The 17,289-nt window shown below is 32.2% G+C and overlaps 1 protein-coding gene across 2 annotated transcripts in view; it reads right to left on the bottom strand.

The window, feature by feature from the left end:
* Positions 1-1,085: 1,085 nt before the first annotated feature.
* LOC145688938 (uncharacterized) overlaps positions 1,086-17,289 on the bottom strand; it is a 344,877-nt gene continuing 328,673 nt past the window's right edge. For both annotated transcript variants that reach the window (XM_081763105.1, XM_081763106.1), the window contains one exon: positions 1,086-1,608. In XM_081763105.1, the coding sequence (XP_081619231.1) occupies positions 1,511-1,608 (98 nt within the window). In that variant the 3' untranslated portion in view covers positions 1,086-1,510. The remainder of the gene's footprint in view (positions 1,609-17,289) is intronic.

The raw sequence follows: 17,289 nt of genomic DNA, 5'->3' as shown, positions 1-17,289 counted from the left end.
ACGCAAAGTTCTATATTGCAAGCGGGAGACAAGGTAAAATTACGTTTATGGCTAAGTAACATCATGTCTCTTGCAAGTGTAAAGAAAAAATAAGATAAAAAAATATGTGTGTATATAAATGTAGCACTTACTTCATACGTGAAATGTAATTAATTGGTTTCTACTACATATTCATCATTACAGAGTATGCAACTTGTTTTTCAAGAACTGTTCAATGAATGGGATGAAGACGGACTGCTGTTCATTCCTAAATCATATTCCTTCCGACGATCCACATTGTTATATTGTAAACTCCAAACAAACCAAGTAAATATTTAACTTTTCTTTAACGAATGATTAACCCTAGAGCGTATAGCATAATTTATTGTAGTTTTAATTACATGGTCGTTTTTTATTCATACTGAATTTCAATATTGTGATTCTACTAGTCGCCATGGTATTATTTTATGTTTATTGATTCTATACCATTTAATTATTTATTGAAGTTAATGTTTCAGAGATGTAGCAATTAACTGTTCTTAAATTCTATATAATTCATTTATTCAAGATAATAACGTGCGAACGTGCGTACCACATGTAATATTACATAGCTTAAATTCTTTTAAGGTATTTATTTTGATTCCTGCTCAAGTCTTTATTTTGAATATTTCAAAATATAGCCTTAAACAAATAATAACGTATATTACGACTTTTGCTCTTCAAAGGTGATAGTTCTTAGCTTCAGTCTTCATAAACCACGTAATTACATAAACTTATTTTACACTTCATGAGAAAATTCGGACCTATTTTTTTCTTGTTTTTTAGTCATGAACATTACGTCTTTATCTTAGTATTTCCTCTTTGTCTTTGATTTCTCGTATTGTTATCAAATAGAAAAATAAGGACCAAAGTATGCTTTTCGAAAAGTTATTTTTCTTGTGATGATATATAATTTTACATGTTCTTCAACCAAATCTGTAAAATGTAAGTTTCATTAATGATACACGTTGCCTTACTTCTTTTGTTGATAGTAAGAAATAAAAATACACGATGAGAACTTCAATGTCATGCACGTTGAATGATAATACAATAGGATGGACACAAGACTGCCGTTTGAAATTTTTGTTTTAATCACTTTGTCCATATTGTTCACAGTAGTGCTTGTTGTATTCTCGTAGACAATTGTTTATGATGTTTGGTTGCTAGAAGAAACAATTCTAGTTCATACTATATGTTGTTCGGAGGTACATATCTTTCGATTGTGACGCCAGTTTCCAATGTGAAATAAGTGTAGCTGACATTTCGATTTTTTAGGGTTTAATAACAACAAATTAATATATGTTCTGTTGAGAAGCAGCGTTCCTATAATTGCTATATCTTTGTTTAGTAACTCATGTGCTTACATATATTGTAAATAGTAAATATTAACTTAATATTCAAACTAGAACTTCAAAGACTCCTCACTTGTCGAATACTAACGTTCCCAGTTTAGTTCTTATCCCCTAGCAGGAGCCCTTTTTAATTTGTTTCTTCAGTGGCATAAATACTGCCAATTCACAAATCCAGAATACCTCAAAATCACATGCTCCTGGTTTCTTTGCCACTGCGGTATGGCTCTTGCATTGACAACTGAAAAGAATCATATTTTCATCTAGTGTAATACATGTATTAGAATTGGAAGTTGTCTACAAATTCATATGAACTTTCCAAATATATTTGCTACAGCTACATTATCGATTAAGATTTGAACCAATACCAGTAAAGATATTTGTGAAATTTTATTACTATTGTATTTGTAAAGAAACTCATAAGTCAGAAGTAGCTTTACGTACACATATAAAAATAGTAAGCCACTAAAATGAATAGAAAAGAAAGAGAACAGGAAGTTCAAAATTTAAAGTATTATCCTAACAATAGAATATGTAACGAAAACAAAAACTGTTCAAAAACATATACTGGTTGAAATATCTACTAGTTTATTTTGACCTACGTTAGGTATTCTATAGTTTAACAAGTATTTTTTCATTTCCTGATATTTCACCTAGGCATAAAAAAGGAATGGGAGAATTAAATTAACCTAAGAGATAATAATATTGGCATTTACACATTTCGCTTAAACTGATTAAACACACTTCCAAATATATATTAATGTATGATCTAGAAAAAAAAAGGAAATTAGGAAGTACATTCAGTTGCCCTTGAAAGTCGTTCGAGTTTCCTTGAATACTTTATGTTTAGGCAAATTCTATGTGAAATTGTATTCAGTTTCTATCCATAGATCGAAATATATTTTATGTTTGAAATATACACAATAAAGTGTACTAATCATTCGATAAAATTATGATACCAAATATATTGATATTAAGGATGATACAAATAACTAAACCATATATAATACGGTAGACCTACGACATTTATACTTACTTGAAAATAGTAAGGGATCCCTTCAGAATCCAAATTACAAATTCTGGAAACTATTTTAAAAATAACTTCAAAGAACAACCGATTATAACACATAAAAATTCCCTACGATTGGGTACATTTCCAATTGTATTTTTATACAACTTGAGAACCCTGAATAACAAAAAAACAAAACAGTTTTAAACTTTACCGTCCAAGGTTTCCCTAGAAAAATAACATGAATGTTGAAGTATTTGAAGTGTCGATTACGGGAATAGTAAATGTACCCATGCTTTCGTATATCTTTATTTTTAGATTTTATACTAATTTGAGGATACTGAATCCAAAGGAACTATTTTAAAACTTATCTTTTAATGAGGTCACTAGGAAATCGCTCGAAGTTGGGGTCACTGACGTACAGTTTATGCCGAACGTGTATATTATCACTCTTCTATACCTTTCTATCTGTTTTCTGTATTTTACCTTCGGGTGCTAAATGCAATAAAACTGTTTTTAAACCTATCCATAGTGTCTTGAGAAAAATAACATATTATTTTTTCTTTAATTTGAACTAATGCTTTTGTCAATAATAGAAATTCCATTTTCAGATACTTTCTAGTTGCATATTTTATACCAAGTTTAGGACCCCAAATCTAATGAAAGTATTTTAAAATTTATCCATTCAAGGCGTCACGCAAAAGAAAAAAATTCAATATTTGAATGTACATCGTTGCTTTATTGACGACAAAAAATCGTAGGGTAGGTCGTACCACAAATCATTTCTATACTTAATACATATGTAGTATCATTGCTCAATCGTATACAAATATTTTTCTACTTGATACAATGTTTACAAACTGCAGCTAGAAGTGTATTCGAAGGTGGCTGCTTGTACCATGGACATAAAATTTACTTCAAATGCCAAATTTGAGATATTTTGTCTCAAGACATCATGGAAAACAAGTATAATTGAATTCATCACCTTGAATTCAGCATCTTTAACTTAGCGTATACAGTACGTTTAGAAATGTATCTAAGCGTGGAGAGTTTTAATTATTTTCTATGGATTCACAGTAGAAAAAGTAGTATACGAAGTGAGGTTAGAAATTTATCCAAGCGTAGGTACTCTTTTGCATAAGCGGATGTTGTTTCTACACAAAGCAGAACAAATTAAGAAAATTTACGAATATGATATTTCATGTGAGGAAATCAACTCTTGTTAATGCGAGTACTATGAAATCATTAACATAAATAATTCTAGATGTAATAGATCATAGATTCAAATCTTATATTCGAATATAACTGATTGCAGATTTTTAAGTATTGAAGAATTAATATATAGAACTACGAGAAAAGCACATGTGTTATTTTGTATGGATGAAGGACAACACAAATGGGCTCCTATTGCATGTCGAATCATAAAAGTTTCTTAGTTTTAAAATGCGTATTTGTAGAAATTCTTGTAAGAGTATAAGTGAAAGTCCATGGCAGTGTTTGTTCAAGGCACTTTTTTTGAAGGATCTCGTCAACGCTCCGCACTTATCCAACCTCCATTGCAGAGCTAAGAAAATTTAAATTGGTGTTGCCAATATGTCAAAATACTGTATCTGTGAAGATAACTCACATTTTGATGCTACTCCATAACCCCGCATAACATTTTCCGGAAGAAGGTTTGAATGATGCATTTGACCCAAAACAGGCTTACAACAAGAAGGTATAAGCATATAGTAGTTATGCAAAAATTATATTTCTGGAATATCATAGTTATATTGTACATGGTGTTCCAAAACATATTGTGTTTAGAATGGTTACTATCCCAAGTGGCCACACAAGTAGCTATTCTTACATGCTAAATCAGTGTACGATATATGTTTGTCCACACCGCTAGATATTCATCAGTAGTTTAACGGTGATCGTTGTTAGAACATGTTGGCGATGAACGCCATCCAACCAGGTTCCGCACGTGTTTGGTAAGATTTATGTTTATAAACCTTACAGCCTAATGTAGATTGGGATATGAGAACAAGCGTTAACATACTTTGAAGTAAGATAGTTATGTTAGCTTATTGCCCTCAGACTAGATTACCAGATATGGATCTGATATAAAATATTTCGTTGTATGCTGATCTTTCTTGTGACTGAACGTCTACAAACACGTATGAAGTTAGTCTTTCTGTTGAGGATCGAGTTGACTCACATTCATGAATAAAACTACCACACCGCATTTCCGAGTCTACTGAAGATATTCTCAGAAAATAGAAACCATCAACAATAATCCTATCAAGAAATGTGAGAAAGTAGCCCAGGTTTTAACAGTTGCCTGCTATGTGCCCCTGAAACCACTTAAGTAAGTAACCGGAGATCCTTTTGAAAATAATGTTGCGAACACAAAATTGATTCATAGAAGTGTATGTTTTAAGTCTATTATCATCTAGAAGGAAAATACATTAATTAAATAATGGCGGAAAATGATATTCAAGTTCTGACGACAATATTTGCGTATGATCATTACATTTTTACTAATATTTTCTGATAAAACTGAATAATAGTAGCTTGCAAATGACCTTTTCAGATTCTGATCCATTGTTTGTTGCTTGCTACTCTGCTGTTGCAGATGGTCTACAATTGGACCAATATCTACCTGGCCTGCAAAATCGTATACTTATAAACATGTAAATATCCCGGGCAGCGTTCCTCACATAGGTATAAAATGATGTGTTTTCTTTTAGAATTGAATCCAATCATGACAATGCAGAAAATACTATCTCGCAACACTTATGAGCGAAGAAATGTTTCTTTCGGAATTGGCCACACAATAACTTTCAGCAGGTCAGCATTATGTTCCGATCTACATATGTTAACATAATTTGTAGGATATGCAATAATAAATGATATGAGCTTTATTTATCAATAAAACATAAAATTGTGTCAGTATTCTGTACCCAGTATTCATTTCACAGTGTAACGTTTGTGAAAGTAAAGCATCACAATGACGAATGTTAATCAGGTACTTAGACATATGTCTATCATTCATCCGGAAAAACTAAATACAATTCGCTGTCCGGACAAATAACGGATCATGTTGAAACTTCTGTAATGTGGCACTTGCAGTAGAACATCAAGCTGTTCTTGAAAATAAAAATAAATTATCAATAATTATTTGTAATCTTACGTTTGCGCTAAGTTGATCTTCACAAGCGGACACGTGCATATTCTGTCCTGCCATGGCACAGAATGAAGCGAATATTTTTAATTCTTTATTTTCCTTATTTTTTTAGTACTTCGTGTTACATTCTAAGAATACATGCTCAAGTTAACTTATAAAAAATATAAACGTTCCTGTGATTTGGAAAAGCACTGTCCTCCAGAGTGAACTATATCGACACCAATACTCATCCTGCAAATTTAACAATCGAATATCTCAAGGCACAACCTAAAAGTGTTTTTACTCATACCACCCGCAGTTGAGATCCTTAACCGAGTGGCCGTTTGATCCTAAAATAAAATAGGATCTTTGGGAGCAAAGGTCAACATTCAAATTAGGCTCTTTATCAAATCGTAAAAGTGTTTTACGTACCAAGCAAGACTGTTTAAGTAAATATTTCACGGGTTTGAAAGATACGAGCATGCTTCGTTTAAAAGTTGTATATTTTCAGAGAATGTTGTATTGGCTTTTGAGCTAATTAATTATCATTATACATTGTAAAAATGGAATGAAATCTTTAAGTTTAACGTCCCACGGTTATGCCGGTTAGGCTAAAGGAGACGGTGATAATGAGAAATGAGTGAAATGGTGAAATGAAGAATGTGGGAAGAAACGGGAGAACCCCGAGGAAAGCCACGCACCACACATTATACATAGTGTTTGAGCTAAGTTTATATTGAAAACATGTTCGGATTGTCTGATCAACTTCTAGGTCAAATTGTTTAAGATACAAACTTGAAATTTGAAACCATGCACGGCATGTTACGTAATATTAACTAAAGATGATTTTTCAAAAATAAAATCTATACCGGATGAGCGGAAATTATTAGACTTAGATTAGCATATCCCCGAATCACTTAAATATATGCACGAAGTTTGGTATTTACAAATTTATTTAAAATGATTAAATATGTGCTTTACTGTTTGTCTTGGGATTTCACCTCGGAGGGACGAAAACGTAGGGAAAGATGGTGCATGTTACAATTGTTATATTAAAATGCCCATTTCACAGAATCCCCGAAGTTTAGAGATATGCCATTTCTTATTAAGACTTCTAATTTAAAGTAATAAAATTAGTGTATGCTTTAGCAATTTTCGTATTTGACTTATATATGAAGAAAATAGCGGAAGGAAATCGTTTGGAGTTGACTAATCTATCTCATATGTAGAAATTATTAAGGCTGAGGATGGTTCACTTTAATAATATATCTCATAATTGGGTTAGGATTGGATTTAGGTATTTAGATGTTTCTATTTAAAACTCATACTATTTAGGTACATAAAAATGAAATTTCTTATCTCTCTTGGTATACTTTACTTGTTCCTATCAATTGTATATTATATTCCTTGGTATTTGATATAGAGGGAGAGAGAAAGGGTAAATGGCGAGTAGAGTTCAAATCACGCAGCCATTCTTCATTCCGTACACAACAAAAAAGTGTAAACTTTAGTATTCATTAAACTTTATTCCTTATAGGTACAATGAAAGTTTCTGATATATCATACATTGGTTTCTGGTTGCTTTTAATTATCACATATCCTAATATGTTAGTCAACATTAAAACTAAACTTATCCTATAAGATTTATTTTTAAAATTTTCACTATTAGACTAAATTTTTAGTTTACAATGAAAAGGAAATTATACAGACTGAAATTCGTTTTTTAGCTCATCAAATTCAGAAGTGACTTTTGGAACTGACGGTGTGCTCAATGTAGACGTAGAGGTCTATGTGTCTTCGAAAACAAAGGTATTTTGAGAAAGGCTTTATCATTATACATGTATAATTATTTATACATTGATGTATGTTATATAGTTGTTATATTAAGGACTTCTACCACAGCTTTGATGATGTTACGTACAGAAACATACTTATTAACTCACTGACTAGAGCTACCATTACTAAAACTAATAATAATGATAATAATTGTAGTGTTTGCTAGATCAAATGTAACTTACAGAACAACTGAAATTAGTTCTTGACTGTACAAACCAAATGCATTTGAGTTGTACTATAGCAAGTTTTTAATAATGCTGCTCATTACATTTCCGGTTTACTACTTCAGTATAATTCCATATCTGTCCAAGAGTACTCTCATAATCTTCTCTACAAACATTTTTTCTAGCTTTTCCAGTGAATTATACTCACCACATATTCCACTCATTCCAGACAATTCCATATGCTGTTACTTCAAAATTTGGGGGGGGGCTATGTGCGCATCGTTAGGTTAAATCAAGTAATCTTTTTAAATTATATGGTCTGCTGTTGGAATTTATCATCTTTTGAGTTATCATATAGAATTGCTCTACGAACACACTGATGGTAAGCTCATTTTTATATCAATGTGAAATATGGGTTAATACTTTATTCAATAAATTACACCTGTCAAATATATGGTTCCGAAACATTTTATATATTTTTTTAAGAATATTCTCAACTTAATTTTGCTTCGAGTAATAACATGGAATTGCTCTCGTTATTTAGAAAAGGTTTAAAACGTTTACTCGCATATATTTGTTGAGTCTTCATTTAGTTATTAGATATAGTATGATCAACAGTATAATGTTCCATTCCGTTTAATGGAGTCTGATCACGGAAAGAAACGAAATGAAATCTTTAAGTTCTATGGTCCACTGTTATGCCGACTAAGCTAAATGAAACGGTGATCAGGCGAAATAAATGCAATGATGGAATAAGAAAATTGATGAAAACCCCGAAGAAACCCACGAAGACGGTGTTTATTTAGCACAAAGTTCACTTGCTGCGAGCTGGGATCGAACCAGGGACACTATGCATCATAGTTTAACGCTCTACCACTGAGCCAACGCGGCACTGATCGCGGAGAGAGATAGATAGTAGCGATTCCATATAGGTACCCTTCATATGCATGTATTTTGCCTGCCCTCTCTGTTGTGAATACCGTAGTAGGACAAGCGAATCATGGGTACCATTCTGAAAATTAGATAACTGGTGGTCACTTGCTCGAGATTAAAAGATGTGTAGCTATCATGACATATTTTTTTTTTGGAAGCCCAGTGTTGTTCTTTGTAATAATGTATTAAACAGACAAAAAGGTTTCTCTTCGCAAAATAATTTTAAAAGAATAGGAACATTAGTTTTCTTTGTCATATTCCTTAGGACATTAATTTGTTAATGTACGTTGTTATTTTGTTTTATTGCGTCATCCATCTTTTATGGCGCTACATCTTTTGTGAAAGGTAATATTGGTTTGCCAATCCAACTGTCTCCTCTGATTAGTTGTCAGATCAAGGGTTTTGCTTTGTATCATCGCAAAAGGTGGGCATAATATATTCATAAGACCCTTTGCGAGCTCTGAATTTGCTACTTCTACTTTCCTCCTACATAAAATTTGCTAAATATTATTATTATGCCCTTATTATACCGGGGACTAGATTTGTCCAAGTTTGGCTACAATTAAATAGATAATTCACCTTCTCGTTCCTCTCAACTGAAACGACTGTGCTTTACGCAGAAACATGCTAATCGTTCATAGACTGCTGTCGCGAGACACTACTCCGAAATTTTACAGTCCATACTCAGACTTCCTCTGTATCGAAGCTACAGTGAAACACACACCTTCCATCTCGATTTCAATTGTACGTTCCTGGTTACGGGATCACAATTTCTGTGACCATCTCCTTGTTTGCTGCAAGTTTATACTATTTGTCTGCATCATCTGTGTTCAGTATTCACTACATACTACTGCACATAATTTTGCTCTTAGTCATTCCCTTTAGAAGTTTCTTTGTCGTGTTCTTGTATTGACTAAAACATTGTTGAAATCCTGGAGCCAAGAACAAACTGAATATTTTAGGCAGTCATCATCGTACTCCTATGTCTTTTGTTATTTCGTCCAGTGCATGAGTTCTGACTGACAAGTAGATTGAAGATAAGTTTATGAAACAAAAGTTATTCCATTAAACTATTTGTAGCAGTTGTAAGAATTAGAGTGAACGATCGAGAAGATAAAGAGGTCTTGGCGCGCTTGTCTCATCATATAAATTCCCAACACAGTGCATGGCAATTGTAATTATTATTATTATTATTATTATTATTATTATTATTATTATTATTATTATTATTATTATTATTATTATTATTATTATTATTATTATTATTGAAGAATATATCGTGTTACTTTTGTCATACTTCTGTAGAACGTTTAGAATAGTTACATCTCAGGGAAAGTTTAGAGGTAACTAATAATTTTAGTAACACTTTATGAAGATAATGTGGTCTATAGTGACAGTTTTTTCACTCTCATTCATAGCATTCGAATAATTATTGTTATCCATGCTCCTTCACCTCGTGCTCTGGTTGATTTTCTACGTTTTGTTACGTCATTCGTCATAGTTATTTTATTATTACATGTTTTATGCATTGTTGTTTATTATTTTACCTTATTGGCAAGCTTGATATTATGTTTTATAGATTGTAATGTATAATCTACAACTATGCAAAACATCAATATATAATCCCATCCCTTCAATATATAATTTTCTAAGAGTTTTCTAAATTTTTAAATAAAAATACTGAATGGAACATTAATCTTATATTAACATGAACAATTATCCTTACTGCTGAACTCCCAATTACAGGAGTCAATCATTTTTTTCTTATTAACAATCAATTATAGTTTCATGGTGTGAAACTAATGCTTTTAAGCTTTAATAAATTCAATATTCAAACTTGATGTAGTGCATCCATAAGTACTGGTTGCAATAGTGAAATAATATTAAAGATAGAACATGCTTTTTGAACGCTGAATCCATATGAAAAACTCAATACTCGCTCCCTCCCTATTATTGAAACGAGAAAATGGTATATTATAAACACCTTTGGTTTGACTGGAGTGCTAAGGGAGGGGACAGAATCCATTCCTGAGCCACTGGTCAATTGCAAAAAACCAGCTTCCTCATATATTTTTAACGTTTTCATTCTACACAAATGAATATTGAAACCGAAGATAATAATAAATTTGAACAATTTCCAGTTTTCGTACAATTTTCTGGAAAGCCATGATATGCTGCCTTGAGGTATTGAATCTTTGACAAATAAGTGATCATCTTACTATCTGTAACCGGTTTCTTCTATTTCGATATACGTTCAAACCGGTGGTGGCTAACTTTAAGCAGCTACAATTTGAATAGACTGTTAACGAGACAGAAACAACTTATTTCCGAGGCGCATAATCTATTGTGAATTGTCGGCAGCTCTAGCTCCAGAAATATGCACTTTGTGTTACAACAGTTTCATACTTCTTTTTATTTAGGTCTGAGAAATTTTTCTCGCAGTTTGAAGGTATAGTTCATTAACATCTAAATTAGCGATTAATCGACACTTAAACCAAGATCCAAAACACCCTTAGAACTGCAATCATTGTATTTGGCGCTAAAGTGATATAATACATTTACTAATATTATTCTAATCATGTTCATAATTATATCTTTTTGTTTAAAGGTTATGTTGTTGACAAGTTACGATGTGCCTCTGAAAGGAGGAATAGGCGCATCTATGTATGCTGAGTTTGTTCTCTACCCAGAGAAAGTATCATCAATATATTTAGTCACGGAAGGAATGGTGGATGATAACGTAAGGACTCTTCCTCCACAATCTCGAAAATGTAAATTTCCCGAGGAAAACGAAAATATGTGGGCATTCAAATATTACAGCTACACAGCTTGTATGGCTCAGTGTCTTGCAGAAAGGAAGATGAAATTATGCAATTGTACAGATAATATAATTGGATACGACCAAGGTAAGAATCATACGGATGTCTAATCTGTAATACAAATAATAATAACAATACACTAGAGATAGCCGTTGTATATTATAGATTACAATGGCCATAAGATAGTTCTAAATATCAGCTGATAATTTTTAAATGCAACTTTGAAGGAGGTAACAACAATTTATTTCCATCCTTGGTAAACACTTATTTATTTGTTTCATTTACTTCGAAAATTAGTGGTTATAAATTAAACTATAAAGACAAACTGATATGTATTATTTTCAAGAACTTATGTCGTGTACGACTAGAATTATACTAGCCAACGAGTATTAGGGCTCAAACTACACAGTATTGAAATCACCAATATGTTAAAAATGACGAAGTTTTTAGTTACTGCATGAAATATTTCATTGCTTTCATGGATTATTACAGAGCATGTTCATTTTTAAAAGAATGAATTAATCAGCATAATTATATTAATAACTGAAACATGGTGAAAAAAGATGAAAAAACATGGTTTGCAAAAGAATAAACTTGCTAATTTAAAACAGCTATTTGTAATGCATTTCCTACTATTACTACAAAGTTGATAATAATTCGCATTGCACTGTACGGTGCCATAGTGAATGCAAAGCACTCTACAATATGAAACGGATGACGTACGCATAGACATTTTAGAATTAATTATCTTTATTATTCTGAGATTTCATGTATATTCTGTTGTTATAATATATTGAAGGAATATATTCACCAACATCCAGATTGTAATACGTACACTGCTTCAATGGAACTTTAGGGTAAGGAAACGTTTGAAAAAGAAGAGAGCAAAGGTTGACTATGTTTTTTTAAATGTACGAGTATATAAGTGTAAAGTGATACTAAATATAAAGTTAAACATATTTTATAATAATTATCTGTTAGTGTTAATAGAAATACTTTTCTTGATCTGATATTCGGAATAATTAAATTACGTTAGTAATATATGAATAGTTTTTTTACGAATTGTGATGCGACTAAGTATTGTCCTACAATTTATAAAAATAATTATTAGCATTTATTGGAAGAAACTTGTTAAAACATAAGATTATATAAATCGATAAATCTATTGTGTTATATGAGTGTTATATGAGTGTTATACTGCATTATATGAGTGCATGTTAAAAAACATGCTTAGTTTTCTAGAAAATGAAGCGTTTTTGGTACACTTAAACACTAGTGGTGTACAATAACTCAGCCATCAGTTAAGAAAGAAGAAATACTGCAGTATAAACTCATTAAGCTTCATATAATGATGCATGTAAGACGATAATAATCATAGTATAACTAATAATATACTTCAAAATTATGACTGTGTTAAATTATATATTTTTAATTATAATATTTCCTAAACATAGGACTATATCTATCGAAGAATCTCATCATTTGAACAAAGATATGTATATATTTAATAAAATTTTATGAAATCTTTATTTTATAAGATTTTAGATGTACAGTCTTATATTATAAAATCTTATAAGCAGTTCCTGACCAAATCGAGAGTAATATATTTTATGGCAGATAAAAGTATGTTATTTGTTGCAAATAATAATTGATAATGGTATTATGTCGGAGCAAATTTCTTTATTTCTTTATTATATTTGTAAAATGTAACACTCTTAAATAGGAAATTCTACAAAACTTAAGAACGTGATATTTAAGATAATAACGTATATTGCGTTGTAGGTAGAAATGTGTGAAAGGCCGGCAGTATGCTGCGAGAAATCTGCACGTTTCATGACAACGTCAGCGCGTTCATAGCGACGAAAGGATCTGCTCCCCAGCACGATTCAGCTTAATAAAAGAGACGAGACAGTGTGTGTGTCACTTCGAGAGCTATGAAAATGCATTGTTGAAGTGTTGCTAATAGCATTGTGCTCATTATACAACATTTAGACCTTTTCGTATGAGGTAATACCATTGGTAAATTTGAAGGAGGACGAAATGTAACGAATGTGGCTCAGGAAAGTAATGTTTCTCAGACATGTGGTTCCGAACCACACGGAAAGTTCAAGCTACATGTGGTAGTTAACCATGGTCAATTGTAGTAGCGGACGACAGCTAAATTGTGCATGAAGCCAGAAAGAACACACATAAGGTACAATTGCATATACATTTAATACATCTAAAGGAGCTCAATCTCAGGTTTTATTCGTGGACTAAAGCATGTGGTCTCTACCCGCTGACCAATATGTTGTGTTCCGTTGAATTGCGTACATCAGTGTCACCATTTACAACTGTGCCATAACATCTTGATTGAACCAAGAAAAGATTGAGGTAGAATTCTCTTCTCAGATGAGAACAGGTTCTATTTGAGTAGTGGTTTTGGACCTCCACTCAACAAGAAAGAGATAAAACTACGCAATGAACCAAGGAAGATCGTCGAATATTATCGTTTTCGTGTTCCAATTGTTCTTATGGGAGGAATGTATGATTCTGCATGGATATACTGACCTCTAAAAGTTTGAACTGCGTAACTAGAAAAAATCCGTAACTTATTTTCTTACTTACGTTTTTCTCTTTGCTCGTGTCACATATTCGACTAAATGGGACATTGTTTTATTTTTATTTTTAGTCGAAACCGAAAGTCTATTTAATCTTTTTGTCTCTTATGATATCGGCACCGTGCTAAGTCATATGTAATATTATTGAATTATTTCTAAAGTTATAAAACTAATTTATGCTATTATCTTAATTACTTATTTTAGAACGACAAAGACCATGTGATGCGAAGGGACTAGAATGCATCCAATCACTACAGACGTTATTAGGTACGTAACAAATTTAACTTTTCTTATTACATAATACAGCGATCAATATTTCACTGAAGTTACAAAATTACATTTTAAGAATCTCAGAAACCAATAAACGATTTGATAGTATTTTGACGATCAAGTGAAGTATAATATTTGTCGCTCTAGTGATTGACTACTTAGTTAGGTATTACTCAAAATGAAGTATCACAGTAGATATTATTGGGTTTCACTAAGAATTAAGATCTTTGTACCATGTAAAATGTCACTAAATTCTAAAATTCGTTAAACAAGAGACTCTAGTTAAATTATATTATCCAAAATGGAGTAATCTCGCAATATTTCCATAAAATTGTATACTAATTGAATCACTGATTGGAAAAAGCGAATCAGTGCATCAGACCTAAGTTTTCAAAAACGCTAAAAATACCCTTCCCGAAGCGTTGTTTCTATTTGTTGCAAACAGATGTATAATTGATTACTTGTAGCAAAAGAACTAACCAACACTAAGACAAGAAGAAGAATCTTGTATTGCAGCACTGCAATTGGTTAGATAAGCTTAAAAACGGAAAAAAATATTCCCTTTTTCCACTCAATTAGAGTTCGACGCAATTCTAATTGTTCCTAGGGCTTGTAATATGCAGTTTATGATAGAAAGCTATGAAAATGTACATGCTGAATACAATGTTGTATGTTAATCTTGGATACTTGTATCCGAACTATCACGAATACAGGGTTTTCATAAAGTATGGACGGATTTAATTCGCTTATAATTTACATAAAAATGCTCATATTGAAATCAATTAAAGTGCAAACGGTAGCGGAAGGATTAAATTTTTACCTGTAATCTGCACCAGCTCAGTTCATTCACCGCCACACCTCCAACTGGGCGCCATTTACGTTCACACATTCACGTAGGCGGCGCTGGAATCCACTCACAGCGTTCATTTATTTCTTTATTTCTTTATGAATTTCATTTATTTCTTTATTTCTTATTTCATCTATTTCTTTCTTTAAAAGACACACACACCAATGCAGCTTACAACTTACTTTTAACAGTCAACATTGAAACAACAATGAAAACAACAATGGATGGAATTTGGTAAAAAACTGACCCTTGATCTCCCTTTCCCTCTCTTAACGTGTTCAGAGTTGAAGCTTATCTAACAGTGTTGCCAACTAAAAATTTAGTCCTTCCGCTACCGTTTGCACTTTATATGATTTCATTATGAGCATTTTTATGAAAATTATAAGCAAATTAAATCCGTCCAGACTTTATGAAAACCCTGTATTAGGTTTCTGACACTTTTATTGTCACCGTTCGTTTTTTTTTTTTTTTGTACAACACATGTTATTCGTACAGCAAGAAAAGTAATACAATAGACAGCTGAACAAAATACGTAGCAACATACGTTGTCACAATAAAATGGCTTTACATAGGGTCCTATCCGTGTGGATCTTCGTCTTCTACAGTTTCTTGGTCAGTGGTTTTCCATGAACAAATCATCCTATAAAACTGTTTGAATTGGTCAGATATGTATTTGATGATTTGTGAAGAATCGTTGATCTTTTTCTGATTGATAAAGACTTGCCAATCGTATGCCTTTGACGTTGGCAGTGGAACGTTTCTGACATTACTTTTGAGTAATCGAAAAATATCAGTTCTTAGTCCATTGATAAACGTATGATTTTGCACATAACCTGCAGATTCTGCTTTGTAAACAGTGTCTCTATTTACTTGGAATTTCAGTGTTTTGTCCACAATGCTACCTGAAGATTTATTGTAAAACGGTTGCCATCCATGTTTAAAATCTAAGATTTCTTCATTGACAACTTCGTAAACCTGAATTGGAGAATTAGTATTTCTTGCATTCGCAATCATGTGGTTATACTGTGCTGGTAAATAAATACGATTGTGTCGTTTGAGTTCTGGTTTGATTACAGCAAAAATTCGGTCACATGGTAAAAACTGTGACCTCTGACAGGCAAATATTGCTGTATAGTGCTGAACCGTTATGACACGATCAGGCTGAAAATCATTCATGTTATTGAACGATTGCAGTTTTGGCCACCACTTGTATCACTGAAAACATGTAAATCTGTATCTGATTGGGGCGAAAAGTTCTCTATAGATTGTGCAATGCGAAAAGAAGGCTAAGTATCGTAACGACAGAACAGGGCTCTGGAGGTTGTCTACTTACACACAGTCTTACAGTTGTGGTGGTGTTCTGTAGTGACTGGAAGAAGAGAATAAGAAACGTAGTTATTCCCTTTTTCTAATCAGCGAGAGATTTTGTCTTCTACATTGGTCATTTAGAGTTGCCCAAAGATTCCTATTTTCTACTCAACGATGTAACTAACTTAAAGGAACACATCTGCTATCTCAGGTTAAAATCGCAAAAAAAAAAAAAAAATGTACTTATTCCCTTTTTCCAATCAGAGGTTCAATGTATGGTTTGCAGAGACAAAGAAGTCAATCTCGTCTAATTGAAGCACATAAGGCATACAATGCAATCCATTAATTGACAAAGTGGAACCTAAACAAACAGCAGTGTCCTTTATACATTTCGAAGATGAGTGTTGTTTGTATGATTTGATATTTTCGAAAATAATATTGTAACCGTAACTGATAATATGTTTCTATCACTTTTGATTTTAACAGAGATATTAGAGTGGAGATGAAATACTTGTTGGAAGCTAAATTGATTGCAGAAAAGCGCTAACCTCTAATCATTACCAATTTTACTCTGTGACGGTGGCATCTAAATCTGTCAGTAATTGATTTCTGAAATCTCCAGTTTTAATATTAAGATTTGAGTAAAAATTGTACATATTGAAATATCCTACACACTGCTCTGTTGACTGTACACTGATCTTTTATTTTGTAAGGATCGATGTCAAAACTGGAACTGGCTCATTTTCTCCGCTCCTGCTATGATAAAATGTTGTTGAAAATAATATCGTACCTATTCTTAAAAAGCTAAGTCGATTCCAAAACTTAAAATTGAAACCATCTCGCTTTTATTTGCTTAAGCTGTATGTGGATTAATTTTGAAAAAGAAAATTGTTGCGGGTTTTATATTTTCGGCTGTATTTAAATTTAAGGCTACAGACAAAATGAAGATTATTGTAACTCTTCATCGACTGCAAAAATCAATTTTTTT

The sequence above is a fragment of the Thermobia domestica genome, chromosome 7 (genome assembly GCF_964235325.1).
Source record: "Thermobia domestica chromosome 7, izTheDome1.hap1.1, whole genome shotgun sequence".
Lineage (NCBI taxonomy): Eukaryota > Metazoa > Arthropoda > Insecta > Zygentoma > Lepismatidae > Thermobia > Thermobia domestica.
Note: the sequence above shows the minus strand (reverse complement) of the source record. Positions and strands in the feature narration are given on the sequence as shown.